Here is a 16,594-nt window from a genome sequence, read left to right as displayed (position 1 = left end):
ACATGTATTGAGAGAGAGACGAAGAGACTGAGGAGAGAGAGAGGGGGAGGATAGAGAGGAGAGAGAGATATTGAGAGGGAGAGATGAAGAGAGACAGGGAGGACAGAGAGGAGATGGAGGAGAGGCAAAACATTGCCGGTTGAAAGCTTCAGCCGGCAGTGATAACTCCTTTCACTGCCAGTCCGGTCGACCGGTAGTGATAATCGGGGACTATAACTGCCTGTTACCCACTGCCAACTCTAAAACCAGCAATGAAGGGAGTTTTAGAGCCGGCAGTGATATACTGTTATGTAGTAGTGGTCTCTTGTGTAGCAACTTTTTTTTTTCCAAAATCACATGCATGCACAGCCGGTTTGCATGTTTTTTAGTCCAAATGCATGCATGAAAATGTGTCTGACACCTTTCTCAGTGGACCCAACACAGTCTTATCTCCCTTCCAATAGGTGACAGCCAAGGTATCACCTGTTAGTTGGGCGACATGTTGATATGAATACCACATTGGTCAGTGTATTTAATTTTTAACCCATTATGATGCGGGCCTCATAAGGTGTCGCCCATTGGATAGGCAACACCTTGCTGTCACCTTCCAACGGGCGACGGTAGATTAGATATGCAATATTTTAAAATAGCCATGCATTTTTGCAAATATTGAAAAATAAAAATATATAAATAAAAAATTCCCTTGTGAGCAGGCACTGCGGCATACACACATCAATTCACAAATTGGCACACCGGATACACCTTAGTGCCTCCATATCTTGCACAATTGCTGCTAATTCTAAGTCATAGGCTAGGTAGCTTTTCTCATGCTTCAGCTGCCTTGACGCTTGAGCTACAGTCTAGCTTGCCCTTTTGCATGAGAATACATCATAATCTTTAGCACGATGCATAACAATACACCGTAAAATCCTTGTGTATATCATGTTACATTAGTGATTAGTCATAGTTAACCTCTTTTTTTAGTTCTTGAAAGCTCTTCTCACAAGCTTTTGTCCACTCAGACTTGACTCTTTCTGAAGTTTCCAACTACCATTGTGAGGATCTCATGGATCCTTACCGCCATATTGCTGATCTGGCGGTGCACAGTGCACCGACACCCAGGCGCAGACCCAACTATCACCACGAAGAATCTGGCCGCCTCGGCACTGATCTGGCTAACACTGCTTTTCACCACACGGCTGTTGTCACCAGATCTGAGAAGAGGAACTTGGACGGGGGAGGGAGAGGAGAGGGAGAGAGGGAGGGGAACAAGGCCGCTGCGGTTGCAAGATACGTGTTGTGTTACCCGTGTAGAGGACAACCCTGAAAGTTGACTGCTATCCTCTATTCATCTCCCGTGGTCTGTTCTGCGGCCTAAACAATCCAAACCATTATCCATTCATCTCACCAGACACTAGACATCCATTGCCTCCTTAATTTCCACACGTTTCTCATTGACGTTTTACCTGTGATTCGTTCCACACGTTTCTCATTGACATTGACCTGTGATTTGTTCATGTCTGCAGTAATCAAACCAAGAAATTTTACAGAGCTCAGCTCCGAAGGTTGTTAAAACTGAGATGTAGCTGAATCTCTTCGCAGCAGGCAAATGGAGGCTACTTGGAAGTTGGAACTTATACAATTGCAAACATCGACAAAGATAACAGAAATTACATTTTTTTTTTTTAAAAAGTAGTAGGAGTACAAGAAAAGACGCACACATCCCGAACACACCCCTGACGATTATTCCGATTTCTGAGGTCCATTAACCAAGGAAACACACCAGAGCAAAGTACTTAATGCAGCCGCAGCAAGAGTAAGTAATCATCGATCACATGATGGATCACGGGTTCTCCTCGGTGACAATATTGCACCCGCCCCACTGCGGTGGCCAGACAGGCGGCTGCGGTGGCCAGACCGGCAGCGTGGCGCCGCAGCTGCTGTTGCATGGCGGCGCCGGTAGAGGCTTGCAGACGCACTCGCACCCCTCGTGCTCGTGGTCATGGTCATGCGGTGAGCACTTGCACGGCGGCGGCAGCAGTGGTGGTGGAGGTGGAGGCGACAGCTCGGTGCAGCAGTGGCACTGCTGCTGAGGCGGGCACTGCCACGGCCAGCTCTGGCACATCACTGGGTACGACAATGGGTACGGGTACGGGTACGGCAGAAGCCTGTACTCTGTTTTGGGCGGCGGCGGCTGCGGATCATGCTCATGCTTGCAAGGCTCATGCTTGCAAGGATCATGCTCATGCTTGCAAGGCTCAGTCTTGCAAGGATCAGGCTTAGGCCAGACCACAACGATGGCGATCTCCATGACGAACTTGCCGGCCTTACACCAGACCACCTTGCGGAGCTTTTCGGCGTCGAACTTCCCGCGCACCACCACCTTGTTGTTCTTGTCCTCGAACTCCACCTTCTCGATGCAAAACTCCTCTGCAGAATCACATAATGAGAGAATAGTAGTGCATACTCTGCAGAATCACATAATGGAAGTATTCCCAACTCGTAACACCACAGAACAAGGACAAACCATGATACCCAGTATGATTACTATTCTGTTCATGCATAGTAAAATGTACCTTTGAGGCAGTCCAGGACCTTGGTGATCTTGGCTCTGCAGCGGCAGCATTGCAGGTTTGCCGTGATCACCAATATAGCCATCTGCAAACAGACATGTATAGGGAAACACATTTGATTGGCAATAACACCATGCTACGAGAACATGTGTGCAAATATGAATATCTTCCTATCAATCATGCATGCTTTGCTCCAAAGGAAATTAATTGAATTTTTTGTGGCTGTGTACATTTTAAAAGTTTGAGTTGTTTAGTTGCTTGACTCTGACTTACGAAACTAGTGAAACTAAAGGCCAATGTTGGTTTGTGCATGGGTTAGTACAACGAGTATGACGATTATTGAAGGAAAAGAGAAGGATTTAAGCTCACCTTTCAATCCTGAATTTTGCGGATGAGCAACAAAGGAAGGAAGGAGGATATAATGAAGCAGAGGTGAGCCTGGTGTGTTCTTATGTCTAGATATGCTGAAGCCTGCAAAAAAAAAAGAAGGGATGATGCTGCACTGCGTCCGTTGGATCACATCTCAACAGTAGATGGTAAAGGGTTAGAGCTGTAGAGGACAGATTGTTCCTGCTCAACAACTTGTCTACCAACTGTCCTCTCGTTTTCCTTCTTTCCTTGACAAGTTTCTGTATTAATCATGTGCAGAATTTCGTTCCATTTTTCATATGAAAATATATGTTTCGGTGGTGTACTGTTGCATGGTATATCTACTCAGTTTATCCGAACATACCTAAAACCAACCCGTCCCCCATGTCGGAATGACTCAATTGTTGGTAGTATGAGAAAAAAGTTCTAATCATGGTAAAAAAATGTTATAGGTGACAGTGTAACCTTGTAAACATCAAGAACAAAAAGAAAAGCACTCGGCAATCATATAGCACTACTCATCGCAGCTGTTGTTTGGACGAGGTGGATTGCTTCAGAAATATTTTTTGGGTTCCTCAGGATCCTCATTCCTTAATTGAAAACACGCACCAAATCAATGAACCACCTTAATCCAGCCTGTCTGGTAAAACAAGGAGTATACATGGAAGTGTTGAAGCACACATTCATCATTATTTCTAACATCAGTATAAATGATATGTTCCTGTTGTGCTAAAGTCTGAGCGCTAAAGTCTGAGAAACAGCATTTTCATATAGTACACTAGGGACTAGGGAGGATGGAATATCATGATAACGTCGATCACGACATTCAGACTCAATCATCACTTGGATTCTTCATTTCCCGGGCCTTACATTAGGAAACAGTGACTAAAAGCTATCTAAAAGTACAGTACTGCTTTCGAGTGCGATAATTTTTTAGAATCTTGCAAGAATTGAACCGAGTTTAGTAAAATTCTTGCAAAGTTCATGTGACTAAAAAGATAGGGGCTTTTTTAGTAAATATGGAAAAGTTTAGGGGCTTAAATGCAAAATTGTCAATTTTCCTGAATTAAAACAAATAAGTAAATGACTGGGTAAAAGCCCTGCTGACGTGGCTTGACACGTCGGCCAAAAGCTGAGGTGGCGATGGCGTTGACTGGATTTAAGAAGGAACACGTGGCAGTGCATGATTGGATGGCGAAGGGGTATTAACCGATCTAATCTTGGCCATCCATCTCGGATCTAACGGCCAAGGAAGTGGGGTAGTGCTCTAGAACCGGCCAACAACGGAGGGGCTTTGGCATGGCAATGGAAGGGGATCACGTGGCGGTGGACTCGCCACAGAGGGGCAAAGACCTTGTAGCTGGGCACGGGGGACGACGGCGAGCGGCAGTAAACAAATCTGGGGGTATGGCAAACCTGTTTGAAAGCTTACCTCAGGTGGCATGGCACAGAAAGGGGGTCAGTGATGGTAGAGGCGGCGGTGACGTACGGGTTCTCATCGGGGAAGATGCTCCGGTAGCCAGAACATGAAAACGAGTGCACGAGAGTGCTCAGCAGATGTCGATGAAGCTCACGGGTGTGTTGGTGATGGCAATGCATGGCGAATTTTGGCCATCTACAAGCATGATTGAGTGGCAATGGCAATGGCAGCGGTGGCTAGGGTATGAGAGGCTCGATCTAGGAAATAGATCAGTGGGGAGGGGCAAACTTATATAGAGGGGAAAAACACACAATGAGTTCAAATTTGGCAGGGGTTTGTTGGAATATAGCTTGAAGAAGCGGAAAAGGTCGTGGTTGGCTCAAACTCAAGACAAGCGGCGAGGAAGGCGAAAGCATGGCTCGCGGGTGCTAGCAGTGGAGGAAAGTGGCTAAGGCTGGGGCACCATCGAGCGAAGAAGGCAGAGCTGTAACACCCTGATTTTCAATTTCTTGAATTCCTAAAATTTTCTAAGAATTAATTAGGGTTTGAATAAATAGAATAGGATAAAAATTATTTTCTAAAATAAATCCAATTTGACATAGGTTATATTTCCGTGAGATGCATTCATGCTGGAATAGACATGTAGGGTTATTTGGTTTTTGTTGGTTTTTATTCGACTTTCTTTGTTTTGGTTTTGCTTTAGAATAGAAATAGGAAAGGATTAGAAATAGAAAACAAACCTAAACCTCTAACCCAACCCGCCATTTCCCCGACCTGGCCCGTATCCCTCTCGGTTTGCCCGGCCTACTCTCCCTCCCGCTCTCCCCACTCCAACCAGTGCGCCCGAGCCGACCCACTTCACAGCCTAGCCTGCTACCGCGCTCACTTGCCCAGAAGTGCTTGTGCCCCTTCTGCCTTCGCCTGCGTCGTCTCCGAGCCAGACTCAGCATCGCCACCATTTCCGAGTTGGAAACACCGCCGCCCTTGGAGTCCTTCCCCTCCCTGAGCCCTTTGACACCGATATAGGTCCTTGTCACCCCTTGGTTTTCCCTTCAATCCAATCACGCTGAATCTCGAGCCCTAGTCACCGAATCTCGAGTTGCCGCCACCGCCAAAGTCATTGCCTGGGTGGAGCTCACCACCGAGCTATTCTAGAGCCGCCTTGCCTCACTCGAACCACCCATTAGACCTAACGTCGCTTGTGGAAACTTGTGCTGCCATCAGTTTGGCTTCCCGGCCGCTAGAGCTACCTCCTCATCGATCTCCCGAGCTTCTCCGCCACCTCCATCATCTTTGCGCACCTTCTCGAGCTGCTCTGCCTGTGGTAAAGCCCCAAAATGAGATATCGTTGCCCTTCTCTCTATGTTTCGCCACTCGCCATCATGCCCCGTGGCTGGCAATGAGGTTCTCACCTTTCGCCGCCGTTGGTTACCTCCCATCCGACCACTACCTCTCTCGACCGTTAGATCTAGAACCGATGGGTGAGATTAGATCTTAGAATACCCCTTCAATAGCAAGTTAGAAGTCTCCATGTGGCACCCTTAATCCCAGTTAGCAACCTAGCTCGCCACCTTAGTGCCACGTTAGCAGAAGTGATGCAATGTCAGCCCAGTTAGCGATTGCATAATAAAATATAATTTCTAGTATAAAAATAATTCCAATAATTTTAATAATCAAGGTAGTTTTGTAGAAAACCCCTGTTTAGTAAAAGCCTTATAACTATTTCATCTTAGCTCCTTTTTCAGCAATTATTGTGTCGTTAGATTCATTTTGTAGAGCTCTATCTTTCTAGATAAGTTTTGTCTTGTGGTTCTTCTATTTTTTGCTCTATTCTTAGTGTGTTTGTTTATGTGTTTTGCCGGTAATTATGCGATTAGACGTCAATGCCCCAGATCAATTTGAGGAATGTCCAGACCAAGAGCTAGAGTTCACTGGATAGCAACAATGAGAAGGCATGTGTCCTTGATCAACTTGAACCTATATTTTTAAATGTTTTGATTTACAAAATTTCATGCATTGTCTATCAAATTAATGGGTAGTCACCTATGTTAGGTTTACCTAGTACTTTCTTTACATTCCTTGAAGCTTAAGTGGTAGTTGATATGAGTCTTTTGGTTAGAAATGCTTAGCCATACTGTCGGGATGTTGGGTAGTGTCATATACATGTTTAGTGAATATATGCATGTTGATGGTGAACTTGACATAGTAACATGGAACCCTAGGGCTTGGGCAAAGAATGATAGGATGATGATGGTAAGTGAATATGATGGTAAGTGCGGTAGGCTTATGGATATATTCCAAGCAAGCAGGTTTTCTTTGGTTAGGATGGCCATAACAACTGTTCTCTCTCATTTCCCCCTCCCTCTTGCTCTACGATGGTTATCTTCGTGTTGAGTATTCTTTGCCCAAGTGTTGAGTTACAACCCAATAAATACCGTACCAAACACGAGGCCGATATATTTAAAACTTAGCATATCAATTAGACACCTAGCTGGCATTCGTTGGAGTACTAGGACCTAATTGATGGACCATGTTTCGTAGTTATCTCCTGGTGGCACACTACTGGCATGTGTTAAGTGTCTTACAAACACAGCAACATGGATATCAGTACTTGGATCCTCACATGATTAGTTGGTTATGGTAATGGTTTGGCTGTAGGTTGGTGATACTGGGGATGATTGGATGGTTATGGTTTGCAGGGTGGTTAGCCTTGGGTGATGCCTTGTTGTTGGGTTGTTACCTGCATTCACTTAATAACTACTTGTTTTTAAATTACACTATTATTTTCTTTACTCGCATTTACGTAAATATACTATGTGTTAGCCTATTCTTGTTGTAAGCCTACATATCATTATTTTCCTACACTTTCTAAGTACACTATGTACTCACCCTTGCTATCTTCCGTAATACATATGTTGCTTAGTGGAAAACTTTGAAGACTTTCAATACGATGACCTGGTGTACTAGGAGCGCGTCTTCTGATCAGTGTCTGTGGAGTAGCTTGGTCACCGATGCTTTCGTCCTGCTGTCATCGTTTAGTTTAGTAGTTTGGTTAATATAGTTGTTTAGGTGAAGCCTTTTGTAAGAGTTAAACGATCGTAAGTTAAAGAATTATTTTTGTTACTTCACCTGTGATGTCCTTATGTGTGTTAAATTTCTTGAGCACACATAAGCCGTACTTAATTTTGTCCGTTAAAACCAGGTGTGACAGGAGCAAAGTTGGGCTGAGGTGCGCGCGAGCCAGGCGGGAGGCGAGGGAAGGAGGGGAGCGGTGCTGGCTTGGCCCAAGAAGGAGAACGGAGCGGGCCACAAGGTAAAAGGAATGAAAAAGAGAAAAGAAAGAGAGATTTAGCGCAAAGGAGAAAACATAAATTTTCTTTTACGAAATCAATTTTCAAACTTTGCCACAACTTTAAATGTAGCACCTTGATGTTTTCAAAATTTATTTTTCACACAATAAAACTCTAATGCTTCTATTCCAACATGAATGCAAGAAATAAAATAAATAGCAACCTAAATTAATTATTTAATTTAGAACTTAGGCTTTTCTCTTAGGGTTTTAAAGAACTAAAATTAACACCCCTATTTCTAACAAAGAAATAATTTTTATTACTATTTCACAATTTGGAATTTTTTAAAAAATTGCAAATTGTGATAACCAGGGTGTTACACAATCATCTTAACTTAACTGACCTTCCAACACATCAACCAAGGTTGGCACCACTAAAGTTGAACAACACCTTAATCATAGTTCCCATAGCTATGATTGACCAAACCGACCAAACCATCAAGTTTTAATCATATGAGGTTTTCCTTGCCACTCGTAATTATCAGTATGACTGATTAACCAGTTTCACACTTTGCAGAGGTCATATATTTTACTCATAAGTTATGATCATACTCATTTATCGGTACCCATCAGTACTTTACACACCTCTGAAATGTGTGCCAAGTTGACCACTACAAAGCTTTTACAATGCCTCTCTCAACTCGTGCATACCCACTAAAGTTTCACTGCTGTGTGGATACACCTCATCAACAGAACCCCCTTTTGCACCAATGGAAACCCTAAAAGTACATCATTCCATTCCACACAACTAGATGGCCTACACAATACTAAAAGTATGCAAATTAATTGACTAGATTCGTCCCGTTCTTGACTTGTGGTTGTATTGTTTACTTGAAAAGATCACCCTATGAACCGGTCCTTATATTTGAGACAGACTACCACAACGCTACTGTATAGCTTGTATCAGTCTCATCAAACCACTTGCTTAAATTCTTATACCATGTTACTAAAAAATTACACAATCATCTTTTATCATTATTACATATGACCATTATCAAATTTTGTAGATCTATTATCATGATCACCATCTCAAAACAAGGCTAAGCACTATCTACCCTTCTATAACCCAAAAATTATACCATGACTATAAAGATGATAAAGAAAAAGTAAGTATAGCTAACTCTTAGTATTTCCGATAAATTATTTGCCAAAACATTTGAGCAGGGAGGAGTGGATCGGGATGAAGGAGGAAGAAGAGATTGGGTAGGGAGGGAGACGGTCAGACGGGACGCGGGATGAGATTGTGGAAGAGAGTGGAAAATTTTCTAATTTCATTTTTTAGTTTTTTGAATAATAACATGAGGTGGGCCACATTCATCAGTGGGAGAATCTGATTCCACACAGCTACTCAAGAATGTTTTTACACCTAGCTTACTTACTTTTTTTTTTGTTTTCTTTTGCAAGCATCTGTACACCTAATGCGCCAATTGTGGAATTTTTAGGTTTTGATTTTTTTCAAAAACTTTTTCTCCGTATAGATATATGGGGAAACAATGTTTAAACATAGACTCTTTTTACGATACTATGACTATGGGTCCCATACTTAAATAGCATGATGTGTGGTAATTGATGCTATGATAGTTATCACGTATGATCTTACAAATTTAACATAGAAAATGATACGTGATAGCTACTACAGTACCGATATTTATAATACTATGCTATTTAACTATGATATCAAATGTTATAACGTCGTAAAGAAAGTTCATTTTCATTGGATATAACTGGACCGGCATAAAAAAACACACCGTCATGGTCATAAAAGCTATAAATAAATGACAGTAAAAGAAAACTTCACATATCACGTGTCATGTGAATTGCACTAGGTATTGCAGATGCGTGAAATACTGGTTGCGCAAGTTTTTTAAAAAAAAATTCTTGAGCAAAAACAAAGGTAGAGGAGGCCATGTTATACCCATACGAATTTGAGATCAATGTAAATTGCATTTGGGAGATAAAAGAGATACATACTTAATGAAAAATGCATATCACTGTTCACTAAGTATTTCTTCCTTTTTTATGTCTCTAAAATAAAGTTGTGTTTACTCTTCAGATTTTTTAAACACTTGTTCCGGTTTTCAGGCATTTCAATACTTAATGTATCTTCATCGGATATGTCTCCTACCATTTTTTAAGCATATTTCAGATGTACAACTCTACTGATAAGTCAGGGCTAGAACAAGTTTAGTTTGAACTATCTCACCTTTTGTTTTCTTTTATCACTACTATATAAAATACAATTTAGTTCTCATGTCACTTTTTTCTACTCTCCTCCCATCTAATAAAACCCTTCAAATTTAAATAATTTATCCACTTTTGTCATTCATTCTCATCCTCTAGCCTCTCTGTCTCATTACTGGCTACAGATATAGGTTCAGTTTTATGATAAAAATAATTGATGAAATTAGGAGAAAAATTAGCAGATAATCTTCTCCTGCTTTTTCGGATTTCATTTGAAATCAATATACGGCATCACTCCCGACATATTCGTTCGGTAGAACTCTCATGGTGCATCGACATCATCATACCTCACTACTACAGAATATACCTTATATGTCGGTCTATCACTGTTAGTTCCTTACGAGTCGACAGTGATAGAGTATCTTTGCCGATTCGTATCAAGGACTAGCGCTATAAGTGCATTCGGAAAGAACCGGTAGTAAAAGTTAACTATCAATGCCCGTCCTTCTTATGAACCGTCAGTGATGGGTTGACTATCACTATCAGCTCTAACTATGAACTGACAGTGATCATTTGTCAAGGATCACTGCTAGTCCATGTTACAACCGACGGTGATAATGGATGACACCTTATCTTAAAAAATCATAACTTTTTCATACAAAGTTGGATGGGGATAACTTTATATGAAAATTGTACCTCGACAAGATCGACAGCTTTGTAGCTGAAAACTTTTTCATTTGATGTCATTTAGATGTACAAATAATTGTTTAAAGTTTCAAACAAAGGAGATCAAAAGGATTGAATATGTTATTGTTATCATAAGCACTTATGTGGTGGGATGGTAAGGATGTATCGCGCGAGCAGAGTGATCAAGAGTTTAAATGCCACGAACCGCATGCGCACGTATTTCGCATGAAAGATCGCGTAACTTGTGACTTCTGTCAGGACCAGTCCAAATTAAATTCGAATTAATCATTAGGATGATCATTTCATAAGATGAGAGCCAGCTCGTGCCCGTCTCTCAACGAACCACGTACTAACCAATATCTGACCACAACAATCGTAGCCACTAATGATTAAAGCGAGTCTAATTCCGACAGTCTCGGTATGTGTCATCTAGTAATTCCCAGGAAAGCTATTACCCACACATACCTTACCAACATGAATATCACAACATAGCAAAACCAAGGTTCAACATATTATAAGTTGATACACTAACAAAGACAAGGGTTCATCTAGAATAAACATACAACGCCGCAGTGGAAAACAGCTAAAGAAAACAAAGCCGGTGGCGTCATTCGCCCATAAGGCAACCGATCGAGGTTAAAATAGTCGGCACCTAACTTCACCTAAAAAGAAAATAAGTAGCGTGAGTACAAAGATACTCGCAAGACTTAATCCATAATTGGTACATATAATAACCCAACTCCAAGAAGAATGCATTGAGGTATTAGCAAGGAATCGACAACATGATTAAGTAAATTTCATAAGCGAAATGCAACTTGACATACATAAGTAAGTTTCATAAGCAAAATGCAACTTGACATACATATGTGAACATCTATACTTAACCACTAGTACCATGCTATCCCATAATCACCACAAGAACATATATAATTGGAACCATAATAAGCATATATGTAAATAGAACCATCTCAACCATAACCCAACATGCCATACCACACAATCCCACATTCGTGACTCTACGACCGATGCGGATGGACAGACGTATGCTCATGACTGAGAGCTCAGCAATTCAAATTGTTCTTACACCCTGCCATGAGGGAACGGACGCTAGGTCATAATACAGTTCATTCCAACGATTATGTTTCATTTACCCAAGCATATTTCACAGTTTTGCAACAATCAATTGTAGTGGATCTGTATGTCAATATACACATGCAAATGCTATGGTCCACAAATCCAACAAAGTTAGAGGATTGGATTGCAAGAGAGCATGGAGATAATTTCAGTAGTTGGTTACTTAGACACATGATGGATAAAGATACAGATGATGCACTGTTGGAAATATTGGCTAATGGGCCATCAACAACTATTCATACATACAAATCATACGACATTAATGGCTATATATGTTATACAAGAGCACAAGACAACAAGAGCACTAATCAAAATAGCGATGTTCGATTGATGCCTATTATTGTGCTGGCAACTGGGAGACATACTATGGATTCATAGCAGAGAATTAGGGGCTTCAATATGGAGAACATTTGAAGACCCCTCCCCCCTGTTCTTGTGCCAATGGGTTAGACTCCTAGGTGTAGTGAATACAGATAATTACAGTATGACTACCATCAATCTCAAAATTGTCGGATACAGAGAACAACCATTCGTGCTTGCCAAAGATATTACTCAAGTCTTATATGTAAAGGAGACATACCCAGTTAACAAGGAGGAATGCCATGTGGTTCTTCAAGAAAAAAGAAAGATTGCCAGTGTTGAGAATGTTATCAACGAGGAAGACTATAATCAATTCGATGACTTGCCTCCTTTCAGAGAGAATGTCAACTCCCATCTCATTGATGACACTAAGGAACCTACCTACATACGCCGCGATCGATCATAATGAAGCTATAATCGTTAAATGAAAGCAGCTTTGATGTAATAATCAATTCAGAATTCACTATATCTATATCAAGGATATGTATTAAGTAAGAATATGCTTTAATTTGTATTAAGTAAAAAGTTTACAACTATCATTTATGATTTAATTTGTACAAATAAAGCTATTGTATGATAGTTATAGATCTAATTTGTATCTACTAAGAATATACAATAATTTCTATTAAGCAAAAGGCTTTAATTTTGATGAAACATATACATTGCCTTGTGTAACAAAGATGTATTACACAAATTATAAACCTAATATAAAATAAATTACCTAATATACAATATATTCAAACCTAAATATACAATAAATTAGTTATTGTAAAAAATTATAGATCTAATATGAACCATAATATACAATAAATCACAAACCTAATAGCAGTTTCGGTGGTAGTTATAGGAAAAAACCAGAACTAATAGTCCCAATATCAGTGCCAGTTATAGAAAACAACCGGCACTAATCATCCTAGTATTAGTGTTGGTTGTATACTACAGTTGGCACTGATGTGCTTTTGCAGATTCTTCAAAAAATTTCTACACACCGGAGTTCCAACATTTGGAGTTTGTGCATGCCAGATCATCCGGCGTGTAGAAAATATTCTAACATGAAGTAAATTAAAAAAAGAAAACAATAACAGTGCCAACTCAAGGAACAACTGGCACTAATACTTGTTGGCACTGATACTACAAGTATCAGTGACGGTTGGGTTTTATAACCGGCACTGATTCTTCCAGTACCAGTGCCAAATAGGTTTTACAACCAGCATTGATACTAATATCAGTATCAATTATATACTATAGTCAGCACTGATACTCTATCCCTATATATATATCAAGACTTAGCCGCAGCCTCTCTATTCCTCCCTTCCGCGCTTGCTGATTCCCGCTATCTCAGCAACACTGTCGTCCCTCGAGCCGATGCCACCTCCCCATCGCCCCATCCTCTTCCCCAGAGCACGCACGCCATCCTCGTCCCCGTTGTTGCCGTGTCGAGGCACACCAACACCCCTTCCTCTTCCATGCCAGTGACACAGCTGCATCTTAGTCGACAATACCCCTACCCTTACCCCCTCGACGTCAATGGTGCGTCTATCCTCTCCTTGTTCTCTGATGGATGGACTGAGTGATGGATGAATTTTTGTTAAATAGATGGATGGATGTTTTCAGTTAGATGTATGATATGAAATGGATGGATGTTTGATATTATTGTTCATGAATGGATGGGATTAACAATTTGCAGTTTTTTAATGCACATATGTTCATGTTCATTACAGTTTGATGAGCATCAACCATGTATATATGTAATTAGATTAAGTTTGAAGTTTGAATAAATTGTTCAACTCCAGTTATTTAGTTTGCTTTGTTAGAGAACAGGTAGGCTACGCTAGCCTAATACAAAAAATTTCTACTGCATTCACCCAGAAAACTATGCAAGTAAGAGATCATAGATCGTTACCACTTAGCGCACAGTGCAGCAAAAGAACAGTTGGAGTAGACCGATCCAACGTTGTGTGCATCAAACTCCTCGAATAGCTTCTTGATCAGGTCCACAACCAGCCCCGCGCAGGTGGTCACACTCCTCAACCAGCTTTGAGCAGGTGGTCACGCTCCTCAACCAGCTTTGAGCAGGTGGGCACACCCCTCGACTAGCTCTGAGTAAGGTGGTCATGCTCCTCGACCAACTTCGAGCGGTGTTGTCGTGATTCACGACCACGAAGGGAAACTTCGACCACATCCTCGACCACAAAGAGCAAGTAGTCGATCTCATCGACCACCTTGTTGACCAGGTACTTGCACTCCTCGAGCACCCCAAGAGGGTGCATTACGCTCCTTAACAACAGAGCATGACCAGTGCCGCAATCAGAGAGCATGATCAGCACCACAATCTTCATGCCAAAAAGATCAGCACTATAGTAACAGCAATGCCTCTACGGTATCCACACGTACAGGGATGAAATGTCGTACTCCGGTGTGCTAGCACCGCGCGCCCAACTAGGGTTTTGCATGGAGTTCAAGAAGAGGTGGTGGCCAGGGTTCTGGTGGTGAAATCAACTCCTGCGTCCACGGCTCCTGCCTCCTCTTATATAGAGTATGCTAATGGGACTTTAATCACATTAAAGCTCATCATGACTCTAACCTCTAATGGGCCTTTAATCATACCAAATTCCACTTGCTGATCCAATCCACATATGCGATCATCTCTAGGAAAAATCACCAACAATCTCCTACTTGCACTAGAGTCGATTCATGCAAGATTTGAATTCCATCCCCTTAAATGTATGACCTGTTAGGTTCATGTGTAAGACGGCCGCTACCCGGAAACCCTTTCCGAATTCCAAGTCAACAGCGGTACCTAGCAGCACATATTGACTCCCGAGCACATATAAAGATCAAATTGGTTGAACCTTGATATACACATGCACCAATGTCTTTGCCACAAGATACCAGTCAAGCTCAAGGCGAGGTACGTGCCATCCTTGTGATAGCTCAACCATTCACTCGATCAAGTAGTGGATTTATCATGATTAACTCTTTAATCATATTGGCATGTCCATGCACTTTCTCAATCCAACTACCTCGAGGGACATAGAGATATCTCTCCTGCTATCAAGAAGGGGCAAATTCCATATTGATCGCTCACACCCCATGACATATTTTATGACAAACCCAAAAACTACCTTTATGACTACCCAGTTATAGAATAGTGTTTGGTAGCCCCAAAGTATGTCACTACACATTCTGGGAATCAATGATGATCTCCGGTCTAAGGATCATGTAGATACACCATGCGAGACTACAACTGATGACACTTCACATAACTATCCCACCAGTGTCTAGATGTAAGTCTATCTAACACCATGTTTGCTAACATGTGTCCACATTATTGATTTGATATCTCCATATCAATGATCTATGAAACATGATCATCAATCAATATATATGTTGGTTTGTGAAATCATCATTGTTCTGTATGATTATGTGAAACCAGGGACTATTTTAGAATGACATCAAACAATGAGTCTCATGAGCAAGTCACGTACATGTTGATCAATATCTATAGTAGTCATTCAAGGAACAGAGTAACAAATTACTCGAGACAACACAAACATAGAAGTGATACAATAATCTCCATTATTGCTTTTTATGTCATATCACCAAAAAATTTCTACTTGCACTAGAGCTAGTCACATAGGTATCCAATACCTATTGCTCAATAGTTTACCTTCTTTCAGATTGTAGGATAAGACAAGCTAACAGATTCAATCTGATAGGTATCCAATACCCATTCCATGTATTTACATCACTTCTTCATTCAATTCAAAGTGATGTATTTATGCCAAATTGTGGTGGTACTAATTCTCCCGATGCTCGAGCAATATGTTTACTATCAACAACAGATACCCATTGGAAAGAACACATTGCAAACCACACATAACTCAGAAACTAATTTTCTAATCCAAGCAATCTCCAATGCGATTTCAAAAGAGATGGTGTACTTAGCAATAGATGTAGAGAAGGCAACAGTTCTTGCATGGAACATTTCTAGCTCACCGTTCCATTATTTACATAAAACCAGATTTCACACCATGGTTCATTTGTTGGAATCTAGCATCGATGTAACCATTTACAATGACCTTTTTCCTTCAAAAACCATGGTCACATCCTCGTTTTTCTCTAGTACTAGAGGATGACTTTTCCTAATGATCATCAATAGGACTTGTGATTGATATCTAAACTTTTGCTGCTCATCAGTTGTCCCAACACATTGAGTTTCACAAAGGCTGACACAACATGGCATTGGCAAAAAAAAACTTTCTTGGAATCCTGCATATTGAACATTTTCAATACCTTGTCAATGTGCATTCTTTGGCTTAATCTCATTAGCCTTTTTTGGGCATTTTATTTAGGATATCGTGCTCATCAGGTGTCACCACACACTGATTCTCACAAGTGCCAACACTTTGGCCTCATTTTATCTATCTCTATAGATCTTTATGCCCTATTCATGTTGCCTTTCCCACAATTTCATCTTGAAACCATTTCTCAGTGAAGATTTGAGAAACTTAATGCATAGGATTGTTATTCCTGATCAAT

The 16,594-nt window shown here is 41.0% G+C and overlaps 1 protein-coding gene across 1 annotated transcript; it reads right to left on the bottom strand.

The window, feature by feature from the left end:
- Window positions 1-1,635: 1,635 nt before the first annotated feature.
- Window positions 1,636-3,148, bottom strand: LOC133923471 (protein PYRICULARIA ORYZAE RESISTANCE 21-like). The gene is made up of 3 exons (XM_062368763.1): window positions 2,922-3,148; window positions 2,556-2,637; window positions 1,636-2,409 (listed from the first exon to the last, which is right to left on the bottom strand). The coding sequence occupies exons 2-3, from the start codon at window positions 2,635-2,637 to the stop codon at window positions 1,823-1,825; spliced, it is 669 nt and encodes a 222-aa protein (XP_062224747.1). The 5' UTR covers window positions 2,922-3,148; the 3' UTR covers window positions 1,636-1,822.
- Between the last annotated feature and the right edge of the window lie 13,446 nt (window positions 3,149-16,594).

This window comes from Phragmites australis, chromosome 7 (genome assembly GCF_958298935.1).
Source record: "Phragmites australis chromosome 7, lpPhrAust1.1, whole genome shotgun sequence".
NCBI lineage: Eukaryota > Viridiplantae > Streptophyta > Magnoliopsida > Poales > Poaceae > Phragmites > Phragmites australis.
The sequence above is the reverse complement of the archived record's forward strand: the minus strand, read 5'-3'. Positions and strand labels throughout refer to the sequence as shown.

Bases quoted from the DNA above. Each gene is read 5' to 3' on its own strand.
- LOC133923471 (XM_062368763.1), bottom strand. From the start codon at position 2,637: ATGGCTATATTGGTGATCACGGCAAACCTGCAATGCTGCCGCTGCAGA. The intron at 2,410-2,555 runs GTACATTTTACT...GTGATTCTGCAG, and splicing joins GGTCCTGGACTGCCTCAAAG to AGGAGTTTTGCATCGAGAAG.